The sequence below is a fragment of the Podarcis erhardii genome (genome assembly GCF_964252035.2).
Source record: "Podarcis erhardii genome assembly, chromosome: 3".
In the NCBI taxonomy this organism is placed as follows: Eukaryota; Metazoa; Chordata; class Lepidosauria; order Squamata; family Lacertidae; genus Podarcis; species Podarcis erhardii.
Genome location: NC_138507.1, coordinates 73,425,432 through 73,445,540, shown reverse-complemented (window position 1 = coordinate 73,445,540; position 20,109 = coordinate 73,425,432). Strand labels below are relative to the sequence as shown.

At 40.1% G+C, this 20,109-nt stretch overlaps 1 protein-coding gene across 3 annotated transcripts in view; it reads left to right on the top strand.

The window, feature by feature from the left end:
• The window catches only part of RPS6KA2 (ribosomal protein S6 kinase A2), a 179,527-nt gene that overhangs the window by 8,633 nt on the left and 150,785 nt on the right, over positions 1–20,109 (top strand). The window contains exon 1 of one of the 3 annotated variants that reach the window (XM_081855175.1): positions 12,823–12,970. The exons of 1 other annotated variant lie outside the window; for it this stretch is intronic. In XM_081855175.1, coding sequence (XP_081711301.1) covers positions 12,923–12,970 — 48 coding nt within the window. In that variant the 5' untranslated portion in view covers positions 12,823–12,922. Of the gene's footprint in view, positions 1–12,822; positions 12,971–16,114; positions 16,323–20,109 lie in introns of those variants that run through there. One more of the 3 variants, XM_081855176.1, reaches the window with a different exon arrangement.

Below are 20,109 nucleotides of genomic sequence, written 5' to 3'. Positions count from 1 at the left end.
GCCATCTGCACAAGACTACTACAGCTAAAAAGTGGGGTCGTAATGAGAGATGCAGCAATTGCTTAAAAAACAAGACAAAAAACAAAAATCAAAGCCTTCACAGTTTGAATTTAATCTACAGGTGTTTTAGGTTAATGTTTAATTAGAGGAAATACAAAACAGGTCAGGCAATATATGTCATGAAAAATATTCTATCCTTATGAATAAAGACACACGCTTTTCCTTCTCGTTTCTGTTGTCATGCCAACAATAATCTATTCAAAACAATTCTCTGCTTGTGGAATATACTAAACTCAAATCAACACTAGAAGTGTCCTTGTAGAACACTTAGGCATTTTTCATTTACAAGCTAAGGAAACCTAGAACAACAAATGTCTGCCCTATTTAATCATAATTTGATACTGACATTTTAAAATAACTTTAATGATTACATAGATGAGAAGAGGTGGTGACCTATAATCAGTCTGTTTTCTTCCCCCACCCCATGCTCATTTCAAACAACTGATATTGGTCAGGATATATTAAGCATCTACTAACCTATGTTCCCTTCCATTATAATGTCAGCTGCTGACATTTCTACTCAGTCCTCCGTTGGGGCTATGCTGCTGAGACTTCTTAGTATTACCTTGATTTGACATGATAGAGCAGTCTATACTGTTGCCTATGCACATTAATCTAATTGACTTCAACTAAATGTGCATTTATTGCACATCTTGCTTGTGACATATGCACTTCTGGGAATCAGTGTAAACTCTTGAGTTTAAGTGCTAAAATAATTCTAGATTGAACCATATTCACATACATATCTGGTATGGTATGGTATGGTTTATTTATATACCACTTTTTAGTCCAAAGCCCACCAATGTGGTGAACAATGTTAGTACCTATCAGTGGAGGTTTGCTGGTAAAAGTGGGGCATAACTCTCTTAAGATTCTAAGCCCATCCAAAACCACCAAAGCCACCATCCAATCTTTCTCCTGCCAACCACTACTAATACATTTCCACTGACTGAGAGGCTTGCTAGATACTTATGCCCATCTCCTCTTTTTAGCTCATGAAGCTTACTTCTGGACCCCTCATTAACGAAGGTTAGACACTTTTCAATTTAGTTAGAATCATAGAATCATATAATCATAGAATTGGAAGAGACCACAAGGGCCATCAATCCAACCCCCTGCCAAGCAGGAAACACCATCAGAGCACTCCTGACATATGGTTGTCAAGCCTCTGCTTAAAGACCTCCAAAGAAGGAGACTCCACCACACTCTTTGGCAGCAAATTCCACTGTCGAACAGCTCCAGGCCTTTGACCATTTTGGTTGCCCTCCTCTGGACACATTCCAGTTTGCCAGTGTCCTTCTTGAACTGTGGTGCCCAGAACTGGACGCAGTACTCCAGGTGAGGTCTGACCAGAGCAGAATACAGTGGCACTATTACTTCCCTTAAAGTTAGGCATTAAGTACTTATCCAATGGCAACGCCTTCATGTCCACACTTTTGCAAGATCTTGACATGGAGCAAGTTCCATTTCCTGTAGCACAGCAGCCTCTGGAGGCACAGCAATGTCCTTAACTAGTTTGCAGCAGCCTCTGAATTCAGCAGACCACACTTAACATGAGCCTGTGGTTTTCAACTCAAGTTCAGACATTAAAAAACCCCTCATGTTTTCATGTTACGTGTGAATTCAGTTTATGTATCTTACAAATACTGAACTCTGGAAAGTCTTATAAAACTAAAGCAATTACCTAGTTACAAACCTTAGTTTATCATAGGGGGCTAACAGAAGTTCCATTGGCACAAGGATTTATGTTTGCACAGTGTAGATTTCTCTCCCTTCCCTCTCCCTGTGCACCCCCACACCCTCCACAAATCTCCAGAGGATTGGAAGAAGCCCCAAGACAGATGAGGCATGAGGAGAGGAGAGGGAGGGGAAGTTCTGGTGTGCAGGCAAAATCCTTTGTGCTAATGGAACTACTTTGTTGGATACCACCTATGAAGTTTAGTTAACTAAATCTGCTAACATGTGCATATGAGAAAGACAACTGCAATACATGTGAACATCATCCAAAAGAAAGAAAACATTTTTTTCTTTATAATGTCTTTGTTTTATATGAAGTGCATTTTTGTCATAGCTGGTATCCATTCTTTCTCACCCAGTAGAGCAGAACTTTCCAAACTTCTCACATTGGTGACACACTTTTTAGACATGCATCATTTTGTGACACAGAATTCGGTTTTACTAGCAAACTGGAGATTAAACTAACCCCTTTCCAGGAGTGTAGGGAGTGTTCCCGTGACATACCTACACACTGCAGCTGACACACTAATGCGTTGCGACACACAGTTTAAAAAGCTCTACAGTAGAGAATGTTTCTTCTAAGATCTCTCGCTTCTTTCAGATGCCTTTTGAAAACTGTATTGTTTAGGCAGGCATTTGCAATATGGTTTTTCTCTATTTATTGATGATTTATTGATTTTTTTAAATGTTATTTTTATGGATGCTTTTTGCTGATTTTATTCTTTTGTGCTGTATACTGCCTTGATATATTTTTATGAAAGTGTGGATTATAAACGCACACAAAATAAATAAGTAAGATAGTGCTTGCAATCTGCATTGACTGGGGTACTTTTAAAATTGGCAATGCATTTTTAAATTACCTTGGAGCACTTTTTAAATCCACACTACAGCTGCACTCCATCTAATATTGAACTAATAATGAACATAGTGATTGCCAGTAGAACTGGAGCCAAAACAAGAGGGAGTATTCACATCCTCTAGGGAGCCCTAAAGTTTGTAGAAGTAGATTTTTTTAAAAAATGCAAAGAGGATTGAACATACTCAGTATCTGCATAATGTTAATGAACAATTGGAAAAGAAAATTGGGTGTGGGTATGGAAAGCCCTGCTTCATTGCATTAAAACAGGTATGGGGAACCTTTGGTCCTCCAGATGTTGCTGAACTGCAACTCCTGTCACCCCAGTAAGCATGGACAATGACCAGAGCTGATGGTAGTCAAGGTTTCCCAAACTTTCCCCAGCTGTTGTTGGACTACAGTTCCCATCATCCCTGACCACTGGTCCTGCTAGCTAAGGATGATGTGAGTTGAAGTCCAAAAACAGTTGGAGAACCAGTTTGGGAAACCCTGGCATATACTATAATTGAGGAGGGCATGGGTAGAACCCTGAACAGGAACATTCATGTTAGGGGTGAAGAGAATAGACATTTTGTTGCAGGTCTCAATTATCTAACAAACTGATAGACTAAACATTGTAGCTGGAATTCAGAGTATTTTTTAAATAATTGGCATAAACTGGTAATGTTTACAAACAGTATAAAATTGCACTTACAATATAAAAATTACACTGTCTCTATTTTTATGTTCCAAAGTAAATAACATTTGAAGCTTTTAGGATGAGATTAATAATGTTCTCAGTTTACTTTTCAGCTTGAGTTACATAAAAGGTTTGAAGTTTAACTAAATTATTACAGCTTATCAACTCTAATTTGTTCTTGAAATTGAATTTTGTGAAGCTTTTCTATTTTAATTTCCTTTGGTCTATTTTCATTCATGCATGCATTTTATTTATTTATTTAATTTCTAAACCGCCCTATACCCAAAGGTCTCAGGACAGTTCACATAAAATATTGAATACATAAAATCAAAACAAAAATAACAACCCGATTAAAAAAAACCACCCTCTTGTTAAAGCAATTGCAGCGGTGCAGTGGGTCTGTCTGTTAACTGGAAGGTTGGTGGTTTGAGCCCAGCCAGGGATGGCTGTGGCAGGATTCATGCATTGCGGGGCATTGGATTAGATGACCCTTAGGATCCCTTCCAATTCTACGATTCTATGATTCTATACACCAATTGTGAACATATTTTCCAAATGTGTAGTTTAGATCCTGATGCTTACCTCCAGGGGCAGCCTGTCTCATTTCATGAAAGAGGAATGTGCTATCTCCTGCTGCCACCCCCAGTCGCCGCATTTCCTGCAGCAATGCCTCACTCCCACCCCACCACTGCCACTGCCAAAAAAAACCCCAAAACCCTCTTGCCAAAATTTGTGTATACACACACATAAATAATTATTAGAGTAAGTTGCTTCCAATATAGGTATATGGAGCATTACCAAGGGTTAGTGATTTTCAGCAGCCTCTATGTTGGGGCTCTAATGTTATTCTGACCCCCAAGTTCTATTAATTTCAATGGGACTCGTGTTACCCCAAACATGCTTATAAGGATATAAGAGCAACTCAAGCCACTCGGAGCTGCAACCTTCTGTTTCAACATTTAAATGCCCGCTGACAACTTTTTGACTCCACCAGGCAAATAAGAATGCATTTTTCTACAATGCTTAATTGATGTCTGTTTTTTACTGTATGGTTTTTACTGCATTGTTTTATGTTGGCTTTTGTTGTGAACCACTTTGATCTATTTTATAAAACAGCAGTATACAGTGGTACCTCAGTTGTTGAACGTAATCCATTCTGGAAGACCGTTCAACTTCCGAAACATTTGACAACCAAGGCGCAATTGCCGGTCAGCAAATTCCATTGAAAAAATGGAGAAACATGCCTCAGAAGCCATTCGACTTCTGAGGTGCATTCGAAAATGGAAGCATTCACTTACAGGTTGTTGGCATTCGGAAGCTGAAACGTTCGACTTCCAAAGTGTTCAACAACCGAGGTTCCACTGTATAAATATTTTTATAAATAAATAAGTGCTAGGAAGCTATTTCAGTTCTATGAACTATGAGGAAAGATTTACTTAAAATGCAAATCCATAGATTATAGATTTTGGAAACAAACAAAAAGCTCAAATGATTTCTGTTTTTTCCTTGGACTAGATGACCCTCCAGGTCCCTTCCAACTCTACAGTTCTATGATTTTTTGAAGTAACAATGTAATTGCCTAACAACTGAAAAAGAATTGCAGGAAACAAGTAATAACAAGAAAATGAACATGCAAAGAATATCAGTTTCCATAGATCTAGTCAAACACAACAGTGAATCATCTGGCAGTGCATTAAAAGGCACAAAGCTCGCTTTCTGGGATTATTGACGAGGTAGTTAAAGCATTTTTCTTTGTTTAATGTTCTGCCTTGGATGACACTGTCACATTCTGGGCTTGATGAAATGTTTGTTATATATGTTTAAATAAGGAAGTTGCTGCAATTAAAATCAAAGAGGTCGATCCAAATTAAATCATGCTTTGAGTTGGAATCGTTAAAATCAACAGGACTTACATGAGTCATCATGACTAACTTAAGTCCTACTGGTTTCAGTAGGTGCACTCTAAACTAAGGTTACCAGATGTCCCCGTTTCCCGGAGACAGTCCCCGGATTTACAAATCAGTCCCCTGACAAAATCAATTGAAGTTGAAAAGTGTCCCCGGATTCATTGAAAAAAATCTGGTAACCTTACTCTAAACATGACTCCTGTATGCATACAATGCAATGCCAGGAAAGCAAAGTCAGGCAATTAAGAATTAATGGCTAAAGTGAGACAATGAAGCTTTAATGACAACAACCATTAATGTGCACCAGAGCCAGCTTAGCCATTAGGCAGACTGAGGCAGCTGCCTCAGGTGGCAGAAGCCCCCAAGGCAGGAGCCCCGCAGTCACACCACTGGTGCAGAAGTGACAGCGGTATTGGCACTGATTTTGGGTGAAATTGCATCCAAAAACATTGTAGATATCCTGCCCGAAATTGGTTGGCGGAGAAGCGAAGGTGGCAGGTATGGTGGCGGCAGGGCAGGGGAAGGTGGCACTTCCAGGATGCTCTGCCCCCAATGTGCACAGTGTTTTATAGAGTAACAGTAAATGTAGGCCTGGCATCAGCACTTGACAGTGGTGTAGTGGAGGGAGAACCCTGAGGTGTACAGCTCCAGAACTTGTTTCAGAGCAGGAATAATTATGTTATCCGTGAGAGTGACACTGTAATTGAATCATAGAATCATGGAGTTGGAAGGGACCCCAAGTGTCATCTAGCCCAGCCCCTGCAATGCAGGAATCTTAGCTAAATCCATGACAGGATGGCATCCATGACAGATGGCTATCCAACCTCTACTTAAAAACCTCCAGTGAAGGAGAGCTCACAACCTCCTGAGGGAGTCCGTTCCACTGTCAAACATCCCTTACTGTAAGGTTACCAGATTTTTTTCAATGAATCCGGGGACACTTTTCAACTTCAATGAATTTTGTCAGGGGACTGATTTGTAAATCCGGGGACTGTCCCCAGGAAATGGGGACGTCTGGTAACCTTACCTTACTGTCAGAAACGTCTTCCTGATGTTTAGTTGTAATCTCCTTTCTTGTAACTTGAAGCCATTGGTTTGAGTCCTACCCTCCAGAGCAGGAGAAAACAAGCTTGCTTCATATTATTGATGGACCTTCCTTACACTGACAACTGAAAAGTCAGAGAATACAAAAGAAGCTGAATGCTTCTTTCTGTTTCTTTGTGGGGATTCTTACTTCTTGCTAATGGTAACACTTCTTTGCAAGATTGTATGCCTTTATGATTAAAACATAAAGGTTGCATGGCTGTGGGCTGAAGGCCTTTGGTTAAAGGTAAGAATATTCACATGTTGAACCTCTGCAGCCACAAGACTTGATCAGGGATGGGCACACATACAGTATCTCCCCAGCTGAAATGCAGCCTGCTGACACCCTTTGTCGGATCACAGAAACCGAAGAGCCAAGTGGCTGCAGTTGGCAACGCTGCTGGAAATAAAATTCACCAGATGCCATTCAGAACTGAGTAGCTGCTTGACTTCTTGTCCAAGAAGTACCATGGCGTAAGTTTCCTTGCTTGCAAGGGATAGGGAAGAACTGGCAGCTGCAGCACTTTTGTTGACAGGGAGACCAAAGTGTTCATGGGCACTAGGGAGCCATCAGGCCAAAGCCAAGAAAGGCAGCCCAAACCTGGAGCTAAGCCCGACAAAACCTGAGGGTCCCGTTCCAATGAACGTACATAATCTGAAATTCAATAAGGGGAAACAATAGAGGGAGAGGAAGGAATATTTTTAACTCTGTAAAATGAATGATGGATTCCCGACTCTTGAAAAAAGAACCGACGTCTCATAAAAGCCCCATGCCTCTCTTTATTATTTAAATTTATTTAAACAATTTACATACCACTTAACTACAATACTCTCTATGTGGTTTGCAAGGATACAGTACAGTGGTACCTCAGGTTACATACGCTTCAGGTTACATACGCTTCAGGCTACAGACTCCGCTAACCCAGAAATAGTGCTTCAGGTTAAGAACTTTGCTTCAGGATAAGAACAGAAATCAGGCTCCGGCGGTGCAGCGGCAGCAGGAGGCCCCATTAGCTAAAGTGCTGCTTCAGGTTAAGAACAGTTTCAGGTTAAGAATGGACCTCTGGAACGAATTAAGTACTTAACCTGAGGTACCACTGTACAAAAAAGTAAATATCAGTGAAAGCTATAGTATAGTATCAAATTCCAATTAAAATGCCTGCTGGGATTTTAAAAAGCCTTTTGGATTATCTCTTTATTCAGAGTTGCTTGTCAGAGTTTCCTCTGTAGGGTACTCCTGACTTTATGTGGGGGTCATCTGAATCCAGAGGTAGGCCTTCTGCTGTCCAAGCATTCTTTGCAGCCAGTGCCTCTGGGTGCAAATGAGCTCTGAGAACACTGTGACTGTTTGGAAATTTACTGCCTAAGTAGAAAACTAGTTCCTCACTTATTGCTTAGCTCACATATGGAGTAAGCGGCACTGCCACCAAGTGGCATTTATTTAAAAGGCACAGCAATATTTGAAATTGTGACACTTTTACAACATGAAGATTTCCCACCCTGCCAGGAAAAGCACGGACTTCCTTCATGGAATACCCATGGTACCCATGGTATACCCATGGTATCATGAGTGTCTTTTTCACCCTGGATGCATCAGGAATGGTACATCAGATCCTCAGTGTATGCCCCTCGGTCTTCCAGCACTGTGTTCTTATTCATGTTTACTCAAACGTATGCCCCATTTAGTGGGGGGGGGGGCAGCCTTGCAAACAGGTCTTGTTTGTTTCCTCTGGAAAGTAAAGGGTTACAGCAACAAACAATTCAGCATGCACAAAGCTGGCAAACTTTAGTTTCTTGTTCCTGCCAGTCATGCAAACTAGGCAGGGATAGTTTGTAATCAATCTTGGTTTAAATTATTAAAATATTCAAGTTTGTTGGATGGAAATCAGGGCTCAAAATGTGCTTGGAGTTTGCTAGATTTGATTTGATTTGATTGTGAAGCTGAGGCTCCAATACTTTGGCCACCTCATGAGAAGAGAAGACTCCCTGGAAAAGACCCTGATGTTGGGAAAGGTGGAGGGCACAAGGAGAAGGAGACGACAGAGGACGAGATGGTTAGACAGTGTTCTCGAAGCTACAAACAGTCTGACCAATCTGCGGGAGGCAGTGGAAGGCAGGAGTGCCTGGCGTGCTCTGGTCCATAGTGTTACAAAGAGTCGGACACGACTAAACGACTAAACAACAACAACAACAAGATTTGATTTATGAACTATTTTTTGAGTTTTGGCGGCACCATGAGGCCTGAAGGCATATTAAAATAATGTATGCCATTATATGAAGTAAATTGCTTCTTCGTTTATTAGGGAAAATGCATTGCAAATATCTAAGAAGAATAAAAGTAAGAATAATAGAATCTTAGAGTTGGAAGGGAGCCAAGGGCCATCTAGTCCAAACCCCTGAAATGCAGAAATCTCAGCTAAAGCATCCATGACAGATTAGCATCCAACTTCTGTTTAAAAACCTCCAAGGAAGGAGAGTCTGCTCCCCTGCCGAACGGCTCTTACTGTCAGAAAGTTTTTTCGAATGTTTAGTCGGATTCTCCTTTCTTGTCACTTGAGAAATTGGATTATTTATTATGTATTTTATGAATTTTGGGGATAGAATAATTGACATTGATTTTTCAGAGTTTCATTGTACAACCTTATACACATCTACATATGCTTTTGTAAATGCATACAGTGGTTCCTTGGCTTATGAACTTAATCCGTTCCGGAAGTCCGTTCTTAAACCAAAGCATTCTTAAACCAAGGTGTGCTTTCCCATAGCAGTGGGGGACTCAATTTACAAATGGAACACACTCAACAGGAAGCGAAACATGTTCTTCTTCCACGGCAAATTTCACAAACCAAAACTCCTACTTCATGGTTTGCAGTGTTCTTAATCCCAGTTGTTCATAAACTAAGCTGTTCTTAAACCAAGGTACCACTGTATATGATTGCAACCTTGACAGCATTACTCACAAGTTGTTTTCAGCAGCATGGTAACCTGATATTTCAGCACAAACATGACAGTTTTCACATCTTATATATTTGTGGAGAATAGTACTCTTACACTCTTAGTGTTTAATATATATATATAAATTACTAAATTGTAATGGGTGGGTATATAGTTTTGTAATGAAACTACAGTGGTACTTCTGGTTGTGAACAGGATCCATTCCGGACCCCTGTTCACAACATGAGCAGAACGCAACCCGCGCCTGCGAGTGTGCGGGTCGCGATTCGCCGCTTCTGTGCATGCGTGTGATGTCATTTTGAGTGTCTGCACATGCGTGAGTGGCGAAACCCAGAAGTAACTTCTGGGTCGCCGCGGGACACAACCTGAAAAGATTTAACCTGAAGCAAACGTAACAAGAGGTATGACTGTATTCTTTGCTTGCAAAGTCAGTGATCTAATTGTGCAGTAACTCTACCTGACAGCAGAGGTCACTCTTGTTTATCAAAATGAGAAACCTCATTCTAAATAAGCTATACTGTATTACTTTAGCTTTAGAATTTTGAGACCTGGGTGTCCCTTACTCCTCTGATACTTTCCACTCTCTGAAGAAGTGGGGCATTCATGAACAGCAGACAAATTGTGTCTGGTTCACACACAACCTTATTGCAATGGCATGCATGTATGGTTCTGGGTCTGGTTCCAACCACATAGAAAGATGGGAGGGGGGGATCCCATATTAAAAGCAAAAAGAGGAGCATGTGTAAGTGCAGCTAAATGTTCCGCAGTTACCAGTTGTTTATTGCCTTGCAGCCCCTCACTTTCCTCAAGTGACCTTTTTTTTTTTTTTTTTTTTTGTATTGGAGCCCTGACTGAGGCCTGTGGGGTAGGGATAGGATTTTGCACTCCATACCCACAAAACTTTTTTGGCCTCTAGTCACTCTTTCTAGTGTGATTTACGTAGCTCTCTCTTTAAATGCACAGTGCTGATTTTGTCACATCTAATTTGGCTCTAGGCTGACCTGTTTCCTAAACAAGCTAGATTTAACCTACCTGAGCAACAATCTCTGCCACTACCTCAGGTGCTCCCAGGCATATAAACAAGCCCATAGAAGACACAGATATAATAGAAATGCTGTACTTGGAATGATGGCTCTCAGTAAAGCATATAAATGAAATTGGTCAAACACAAACAACTTATAGAACGAACATATATGTATACATTGCCATCATCATTCTGATTATGGTATGCTGCAAGCAGAAAATATGAGAAAACCAGATCTCAGAGGTACAGGATGAGTTAAGGCATGTAATGAAGACTTCTTAAGAGAGTGATGAGGAACCTGGGGCACTCCAGATGTCATTGGAATACAACTCCCATCATCCCTGACTATTGGTCATGCTGGCCGGGGGGGGGGTGTGTGATAGGAGTTGGACTCCAACAACATCTGGAGGGCCACAGGTTCCCCATCCCTGCCTTAGGAGACCTTGAAGAATGAAGACCTTTCTTTGAATTCTATTCCAATCACAGTCTGAGCTTCAGTGGCCTTGTGAAAGTCCTTTGCTTGCCCTGATTCCTCATATTTATTATTTATTAAATTTGCGGTAATACCACCCTTCATCTAGAGATCACAGGGTGGTTCACAACATGTGTAAAGTTTTATCAATAACCTATATGAATGGGTTGTTATAAGTGTACACCAGGAGTGCTGAAGAAATGATAGCAAAGCAATATAATATGCACCCAATACTGCATATTCATTAGGTTTGTGGTATAGAAAGAGTTATCGGATGTTTAGGTAAGCTACTCTCTTACAGCCCACACAGGGCTGCTATCCTCACAGGGTTGTTGTAAGGATGTATTGATTAAAGAACTGAGTGCAGTGCAAAATGAAATGGAGAAAATAAAACATAAAGAACTCCCAAACTTTCTTTTCCATCATTTGAGTGGCTTTCTTTTAGGTCAGATTTTTAAAGCACAAAATTCTGAGTTCAAAGATGCCTGAGCAGTACTGAAGAAATTATTTTGTTTGCATGGGGGACATAGATGGCATGTGTTATGACTGTTCACTCTGACATTTCAGGAAAAAGCTATTGTCTGCTCTAGTAACTATGAGGGAAAAGCAGTACAAATTCATACAGCCGCCTAAAACAATATTTCATCTAGTCCAACCCCCTGCAATCTCAGCTAAAGCATCCATGAGAGATGACCATCCAACCTCTGTTTGAAAACCTCCAAAGAAGGAGAGAGATTTTTTGCAGGTTGGAAAAGGACAAGGTAATGCACTAAAAAGTGTGGGATAAGGATTGAATGACAGGAAAATGCATAACCTCCTCACAAACAAATCAGAATGAATACTCATTAAAGAGTGGACATTGTACAACCTCCATACAAGCTTTGTGCAGGCAAATCAGGATGAATGCACTATAAGCAAGTTATGTAGAGGAGCATACAAACAAATAGCTTTTTCATCCTGCTCTCACGTTTGGTCAAGCAGGTTTGACGGTGCTTTTTTTGAAGAAATATAACACCTGTTTTGAAAGTCAAAAGTGGGATTAAAGTAGCAATCCTGCTTTCTATTTTTATATGTTTTGGTTGGTAGTAGAAAACCATCTAATATTGATGCTAAGCACAAATCACTAGTATGACTACTAGCTCTGCACTTTTAATATCCTGTATGTATGCAATATTATGCATATGAGACTTCAAAGAAACTTATCTCGTATTTGAAGAGATGTATGCACTGAAGTGTTCAGACAGTTGCAATAAGTAAATAATAACTGTAATCATTTGTTCTTTTGTGATGCTGCTAGGCAGCAACTCACAAAGTGGCCACTAGCATCAATGTTCTGTTAGTATACCATATACAGGTATTGAAAAAAGTCCACAGGTCCAAATCTCTATGCAAAATTAGAATTTGAGATCACCCCTCACACTGCTTTTTATAAACACCCTATCCACCAACAATTCTAACTTCCCCACCAATTTTGCAAGATTGGGCACTCACATATAAAATACAGACTTCACTTCCCTTTCTAATTTTAGAAAGATGTGTTTGTATTCCTTATGTAAGTCTCAGCAATTCATCCAAAGAAGAAGTGAAAATGGAAGATTATTTCATTGTGCTTGGCTGACTCACACAGACCGCTCACCATTAACAGGTGTGCTGTGGCAAACTGCACGCAGTAGGCATAGCTTGGTATCTCTTACCGTTTTGGATACTGAAACAGATTCTTCTGTTGCATGGGCTTTTAAGGAGCAGATGTTGAGAGAGGTGGCTCATCTCCTGCCTTTTTTTGCTTACGCTCCCCTTTCTAACAAACAATGCGCTTCCTTTCACAACTTCTCAATTTATTTTGATGCAGACACAACCAGGAGGCTTTTTCATTACCTTCTTCTCTCTTTTTAGCTGACAAATAGAACTACTTGGCACCATCCAAAACCAGAGCTGAGCTACCACATGTCTCCCGGTATTTTATCTGAATCAAAGATTACTTCCAGCCTAGCCCTTTGCTTGTAATCTCCAGCTGTTTGGGAGGGGTGCTGTTTTCTGGTGTGACGTACAGGGTTAAGCAGATAACCAGAGAAGATGAAATGTGCCTGTTTCTCTGGGCAAAATGGATTGAAAATCCAACCGATTCCACCTTTGTAAATGCTGAATAAAAATGATAAAGCTGCCTCACAAGAAATTCCAAAAATTGTTCATTAAAAAGGTAAGTTTCTCAGTGGGGTTTTTTGTGCATGTTTTTGTTGCCTTGATCCACTAAAAGTTTTGACAATTGCTTTGGTTTGATGTGATAATAAATACAAAGGCTCAGAGACATAGAACATCATTCACTCAAGTTCTGCAGCATGTGACATAGTGCAAAACTGGTTTATTGCTTGCAAACATATTCTCTCCCCCCCCCCCCATTCTGGCTAAGGTGTTTGGGGAAATAGTATGTATTCCAATAAAAGTAATTTTTGTTCCTTTTGACTGTAATGCCTTTATCAGAAAGATGGTACATAATATTCATTTCACCAAGTGATATATAATGATAGAAGAAGAAATGTAAGGGGAAACCCTGGGAAGAGAAAGGAAGATTACACTCGTTTTAGTGTTTTATTGGGGCATGTTCCTCTGATGTTGGTGGGTGTGCAGGAAGTAAGCAAGAGTAAAAAATGTGCAGTAATTATATTCAGCTCTGATAGATAATTGCAGGTGATTTAACATGGGGATTAAATTGTGCCTTATTAGTTACTATATCTGGAACTTTGTTACTCCTATAATTGCCCTTTTTAAATATCTTAATTTCATGCAGAGAGAAATGTGCACTATTACTGGAAAAAAGTTTTTTAAAGCATATATTCTTCGCATTTCCACCTTCATCTTCATCTTCCTGTACTTGATGATTTTCATGTTATTTTTTAAAATATTGTAATAACCATGGCAGGTAAGACAAGGTGTGAAGAGTTGGCAAAAACTTTGAAGTTTGGGGCCCTTTATGAGCATTTTCAAGTGCCACTGAGTAAGCAAGGAAACCTTTGCAGCATCCATTTAAAGGACAGCTTATGCCCCTGCTGAAATCTATTATTTCTTCATCCTCTTGGCACATACATCCATTCCTGTTAATTCAGTGAGTGTAAGTTTCTGTTCCAAGGACAGAATTGGGGTTTTTGTTTGTTTTTGTAGAAGCAGTATACATGGAGTGCAATGTATCCAAACCATAAAAAAGCAGAGGAATCTTTATACAGAGAGTAACTAGAAACAATGAAACTGCACCAATGATATCAATCATTGACCCCTCCCACATTCCATCATGGACAAGACGTCATTAACCATATACTTTAATCTCTTCATTACTTAAATTGGCTGTTGTACAGTTGAATCTTTCTCTCTCTCTCTCTCCACACACACACACTAGCATTTTAAGAGACTTTAATCTCTCCTTTTTCTCCCAAGGAGCTGGTTCATCCCCCTAATTAGTGTCACCATCTCCACTACCCATCTCTTAGACTGCTGTTGTATCTGCACATTCAAGTTTGAATTTTAGTGAATTTAAACACACAGTTTGGTGGTCCTGGGATTGACTTCAGGTGGCAGAGATTAGATAGGAAAACAGGAAATTTCTGGACACAGGAAGACCAAGGGGATGCGGGATGGAGAGAATCAGCACTATATTGGATCAAGGCCATAATATATAATCATGGATATCTCATCAAACAGTCCCACACATTTTGATTGCTGGCATTTATAATATTCAAAGCATGTAGATAACCTTTTTAAATAGTATGCATGAGAAGGGAATATTTAATTCTTTACCCTTCAAATTTTAATTTTGTGCAGTCTCTGATATGTGTAGTTTGTGTTAGTGTGGCTCACTGCTGAGCAACTGTTTTGGTCAGATAAAGTGAATGTGGGCGTAACAGAAAAACGCTCAGCATTATTCAGAGTGGAAAAAGCAGCTAGATTATTGGTGATGCTTGGTGTCCCATAGCAACCTGTTCTCTTGTGAAAAGGTGTATCTATGGGCTACTGTATAATCACACACTGGGATATATATTCATCAGGGCCCTGTTCACACCATGTGGTTTGCTTGTTTTTATCAGACATGCTAGAAGGGAATATTTTTTTCCCCTTTCCCCAGGAAAAAAAGACTTATTTATGCCAGTCCAACATGAAAAAGCATAAATATGCAGCAGTGTCATACAGTCACACTTTACATTCAGACATATACATAGAGTCTGTGTAGAAATGTAACATTTTCAAAGCCATTTCTTCTACACCATCCTAGCATCGGTAATCCCAATTTGCTTTGGAAGCAGGATAAACATACCAATGTAAGGAGCCAAGGGTGAGTGCAAATCAGAATATCTGAGGCCTGGGACACTCAAGGCACCTACTTTGGTTTGAGGGTTCAAGTAGGCTTAAAATCCCACGAAGGAACTTCTCATTTCCTCAGCTGCTTCCACCCGCAAATGTATCTCTCTCCTAGCTCTTGTACCAAGGTGTTATGCTCATGGCTACTCTTCTTCCATAGGGATCTTTCCAGTGCCACACTCCATCCATAGAGGTTATGTTAATCTGCCTTTCCATGATTCAAAATAGTGACAGGAGTCTCTGAGTAGTTCTGTGCTCTCAGCACTGTTGTGATTCTTCACACTGGTATGCTACGGTATTGTCTGAAGGCAACCCCGAAGCCACCTAATATCAGATGGCCTAGTGGGGCTGTGGGGCTCATCTGACCTCCAGTTGGTTACTCAACTGCTGCTTACAAAGAGGATTGGTTCTGTTGCTGCATCTGTACAATTCTGACCCCACTCCTGTCTCCTCTCCCTCTTATCTCCCAGTAAGTAGCAGCACAAATGACTGGCATTCAGGTGAGGACTGCCGCCCCATCATGCTGCCTACCTTACCAAAGCTAAGCAAGTCTGAGTCTGATCAGTGCCCAGCTGTGTGGGTGACTGTCTTGGGTTCCATGAGAGAATAGAGGTGTTATACAAATTTAATGAAATAAATAAGCCATTTGTGTTATAAATTGTAACTTAGTAACTGCATTAAGGGAAATTTTTAAAAGCTGGCAAGAAACACTTGAACTTAAGTGTTATAAGGAAGGATAGAAAAATATGAAAACATATTTTCATTTTTGTAAATTGGAGGGTGAAAAATTATGAAAAAATGTAAACTACGTTGTTGGCTGTTTCTCATTTGCATTTATGTAGTGCAGCTAATATTCAGCCAGCACTTTATAAATATGCATATCTGAATGTCTTCTCTGAAATGTTAGAAAGGGGAGGGGAATAACCTTATATATTCCTCCTCAAGAATATAGGAGGATTTTATGTTGCCTGCTTATTGCTTTGTAATAGCTTGTAAGAAATAATCTCCATTTGATCTGACTACTATCACCAGTGGAAGTTTTTGTCCTTAGAGAACATATGCTTGAGTCATCAATACAAGGGGAAGGAGGAATGAAGAAAGAGAGAAAAAGAGAGATAAGCCTTCCATTGCTTTCAGCTTTATATATCTGTTAGACGTCTCTGAGCATCCACCCATTTCATATGAGAATCATATACATGGGCAAGGTATTTCTGTTCTATTGAAATTGATCCCTTTTCTTGTTTTTCCACATTTGCATGAATGTGGTAGAATGAAAAACATTTCTACTAATTTGTACTTAAAACTGCTCATATGCTTCCTTTTGCACTTATTTTTGTTGTTTGTCAGTGCCTGCTGCTTCTTATAGCTATTTGTGAGGTACTTGTTTATGTGTGAGAGAGGAAGAAAATCTGAAAGAGGAGAAAAGACATAGCTAGATTCCTATGCAATTCTGATCCAAGTTTTGAACATGAGTGCAGTTAACTCTCTTTTCCTGGTACTCCGAATTTAAAGTGAGGGTTGTAGGAAATGTTGGTTTTAAGATTTAACTCGAGTTAACATGATTCAGCTCGCAACTATGCAAAAGGGAAATGTGCTTCATTCGTGAAGAATTATATATGATTTATGATTAGCGTCAGTATTTAAACAGCAAAAGTCCCCCAAACTGCAGATTCCTTAATTGTCTCCCTAAGCCAGGCTAGCCCAACCATCTAGGCAGGTGAGCCACCTGCCTGTGGTGCCAAAATTCCAAGGCTTTCTGCTTCAGCCGCATAGGAATTTTGGAGAGACAGAAATAGCCACTGCCTGTACTTCTGGAGGTAGCAATAAGACAGCCCAACAGCTGGTGGGCTGGGTGATATGCCCCATATTACAGCCAAAGACACTGAGAGCTATCTGATCACAGATGCAAAAAAGGAGGATGTAATAATGTAACAGAGATTTAAAAGTGAAAATGAAAATACTACATTCATGGAAAAACGCAGCCGCATAACTTTTATTTAGGGCTGGTTCCCACAACTATGGCTTACCGAGACTGCAAACATGTGGACTCCCTGAGAGGAACTCACAGCTGCCTTGCTCCTCCCCAATCCTTTTTACAACTGTGCCATGCCCAACTAAGCCAAGGTTTGTTTTGTGTGTCTTCCAAACTAGGACTTGGAGTTAAGTTCTGTCCTTACTAACCACAAGCTGTAGCTAGCCTTGGCTGCAGATCAGAGAGAACTTAACTACAAGCCTCTTTTTCAGCTTCACCACAAACCATGGTCTCAGAGTTTGGCTTTTAGGGTTCTGTGAACCAGTTTAATGTCCTGTCTGCCTTTCTTCCTGTCTTGGCTCTTATTTAAAATCCCACTATCATTGCTAATTTGTTATTTCTGCACCTTATATGAACATAGGGACTATAACTGCCTAGCAACAAACAGTATTCACTTTCAAACATCAGTCTTATTTACTGTCCTAAAATGAATTTTTGAATGCATGGCTATCTCTGATAGGATCAAGCACAATATTTTGAAATTGTTATTATGTGTAGCTTCTTTATGATATAAACAGGATTATTCTTGTTTGTTTACAATTCATTCTGTTAGGATTTAGGATTTCAATATGCCTGCTTGCCTTGAGTAGCTTTGTGTGTGGAGAGAGAGAAAGAGAGGATTTCAGGGTGAAATTAGTCCTTATATATATATTATTTATTCTATTTGAATCCAGCCATTGTCACCATAAAATGGCAGCTCACATTCTCCTGGATTCTTAGGGTACATGTTCATAGTAATTCAGTATTTGCATTCATTTTCAGGACCTAACACTATTCACATTACTATCTGCCTGCACCTAACAAATGGCTGATACTTATGTGAATATGCACACATCATATTTAAAGTACAGTCACATGTTTCTACTCAAGGGTACATTACATATCCCTGAATGAAGATGATGGTGTCCATTTTTTAGTAGTTGCCACATTATATATAGTAGGGGTGGCTAAGATGCGGTCCTTTGGATGTTGTCAGACTCAAAACTCCCATCAACCCAGCCAGCATGGCTGATGGGAGCTGTAGTTCAACAACACCCATAATATCCATATGGGCACAGATTAGCTATCTCTGCTCTAGAAGGATCAAAGTGTATATGCAAGAAAGTTACTGAGGTTGCAGTCCTATCCCTACTAACTCTCAGGGATCTAGCAATAAGCCCAATTGAATGCATTGGGACTTCTGAACAGATAAGTGGAAGCGTTGCTATAAGACATTTTCAAAGGAGGATATTTGGTGTGAGAAATAATAATATATATTATTTGGGGGGTTTCATGTTTTCTTTTTTCTCTCAGTTCATCTAATGTCACCATTTTGTTCCTAAGCTATTAGTAATAATTTGTTTTGGTAATTTCCAACCATCTCATTTTGTGAGTAGCCTGTTATGTTTTAATGGTCCACATACAGGTGTATGTGTGTCTAGACAGATTTCATTAGGAAAAAGCTTTTAGTAGGAACCCATGAACTCTGTTGCATCATCTGAATTTTATCCAGCTTCCTTTCACTGCATTTTATGGATAATTTACACTAAGGGCTCATCCACACTTTGGTTTGGTCCACTTTCTTCGAGAAAACCTGCTGTTTACCACTGAATTGGAACAAATGTCAGTGGGACAAAAGAGAAACCTCCCAGACCTGTGTCTAGAAGTCATGGACCAAACAGAAGTAACTGCAGGACAAAGGGAAGTGTGGATGAACCCTATTGGTTATTCTGAGCCTGAAAGCTAGACCTTTAAGCTAACTCTCCTGTGCAGCTGCTGCTGCCATCCTGTTGGGAAAATGCCTCAGACATATAATGTATTTGATCAATAGGGAATTGCTGCCTAAGTGATGACAGGTACTACATTTCTGTCCTCATTTTATTTAAAGATGTTGGTCTGAAAAGAAAATGATAAAAGTAAGCAATTTCAGTAGCTGGATTCATCTCTGAAACCTTTTACAGATACCAGCCCACGAGAGCTATAGAGAACTGAAATACAAAATGTCTCTTCAGAATTGTTACTCATTTTGGTGCCTCCGTTTTTGAATGCCTTTCTTTAGAAAGCTTAGGCCTTCTATTTGTCTATTCAACACTGTCATCTGTCACTGAGGTAAAAGTATTTTCCCTCTTAGTCAAACCTACTGGTGTTATGAGGGATTTCCAAAAAAATAGGCCTGGTAGCAAGTAGTAGGTCCTCTGTGTGTAGAAGATGGAGAAATGCTGCTGGATGACAGAAAGAAAGTGGAACTGTTCAACACTTACTTTGCCCAAAAGGAAAGGAGTGCCTAATTTGGTGATAACAGAATAAACAATGTAAGGGGGGAGCTGCAGCCCAAGATAAAAAAGAGGTAGTAGGGAGCATTTGGAAGTGAATTCAAACCTCCAGGGCCTGATGAGCTGCACCCAAGGGTACTAAAGGAGCTTGTCGATGTAATCTCAGAGGCTTTGTCTATGATCTTTGAGAATTCTTGGAGAACAGGCGAGGTCCCTACAGACTGGAGGCAGGCAAATGTTGTTCTCATCTTCAAAAACGGGGGGGGGGGGAAGAAGACCCAAGTAACTACAGTGGTACTTCGGGTTATGGATGCTTCAGGTTACAGACGCTTCAGGTTACACACTCCGCTAACCCAGAAATATTACCTCGGGTTAAGAACTTTGCTTCAGGATGAGAACGGAAATCGTGCTCCGGCGGCGCAGCAGCAGCAGCAGGCCCCATTAGCTAAAGTAGTGCTTCAGGTTAAGAACAATTTCAGGTTAAGAACGGACCTCCGGAACGAATTAAGTACTTAACCTGAGGTACCACTGTGTTGTCTGCTGAGCTTGACATTGATACCAGGAAAGGTCCTAGAACAGATAATAAAATGGTTGGTCTGTGCGCACTTAGAAAAGGATACTGTGGTTACAAAGACCCAGCATGGGTTTCTCAAAAACAGGTCATGCCAGACAAATCTCATTTCTTATTTTAATAGAGTTACAAGCTTA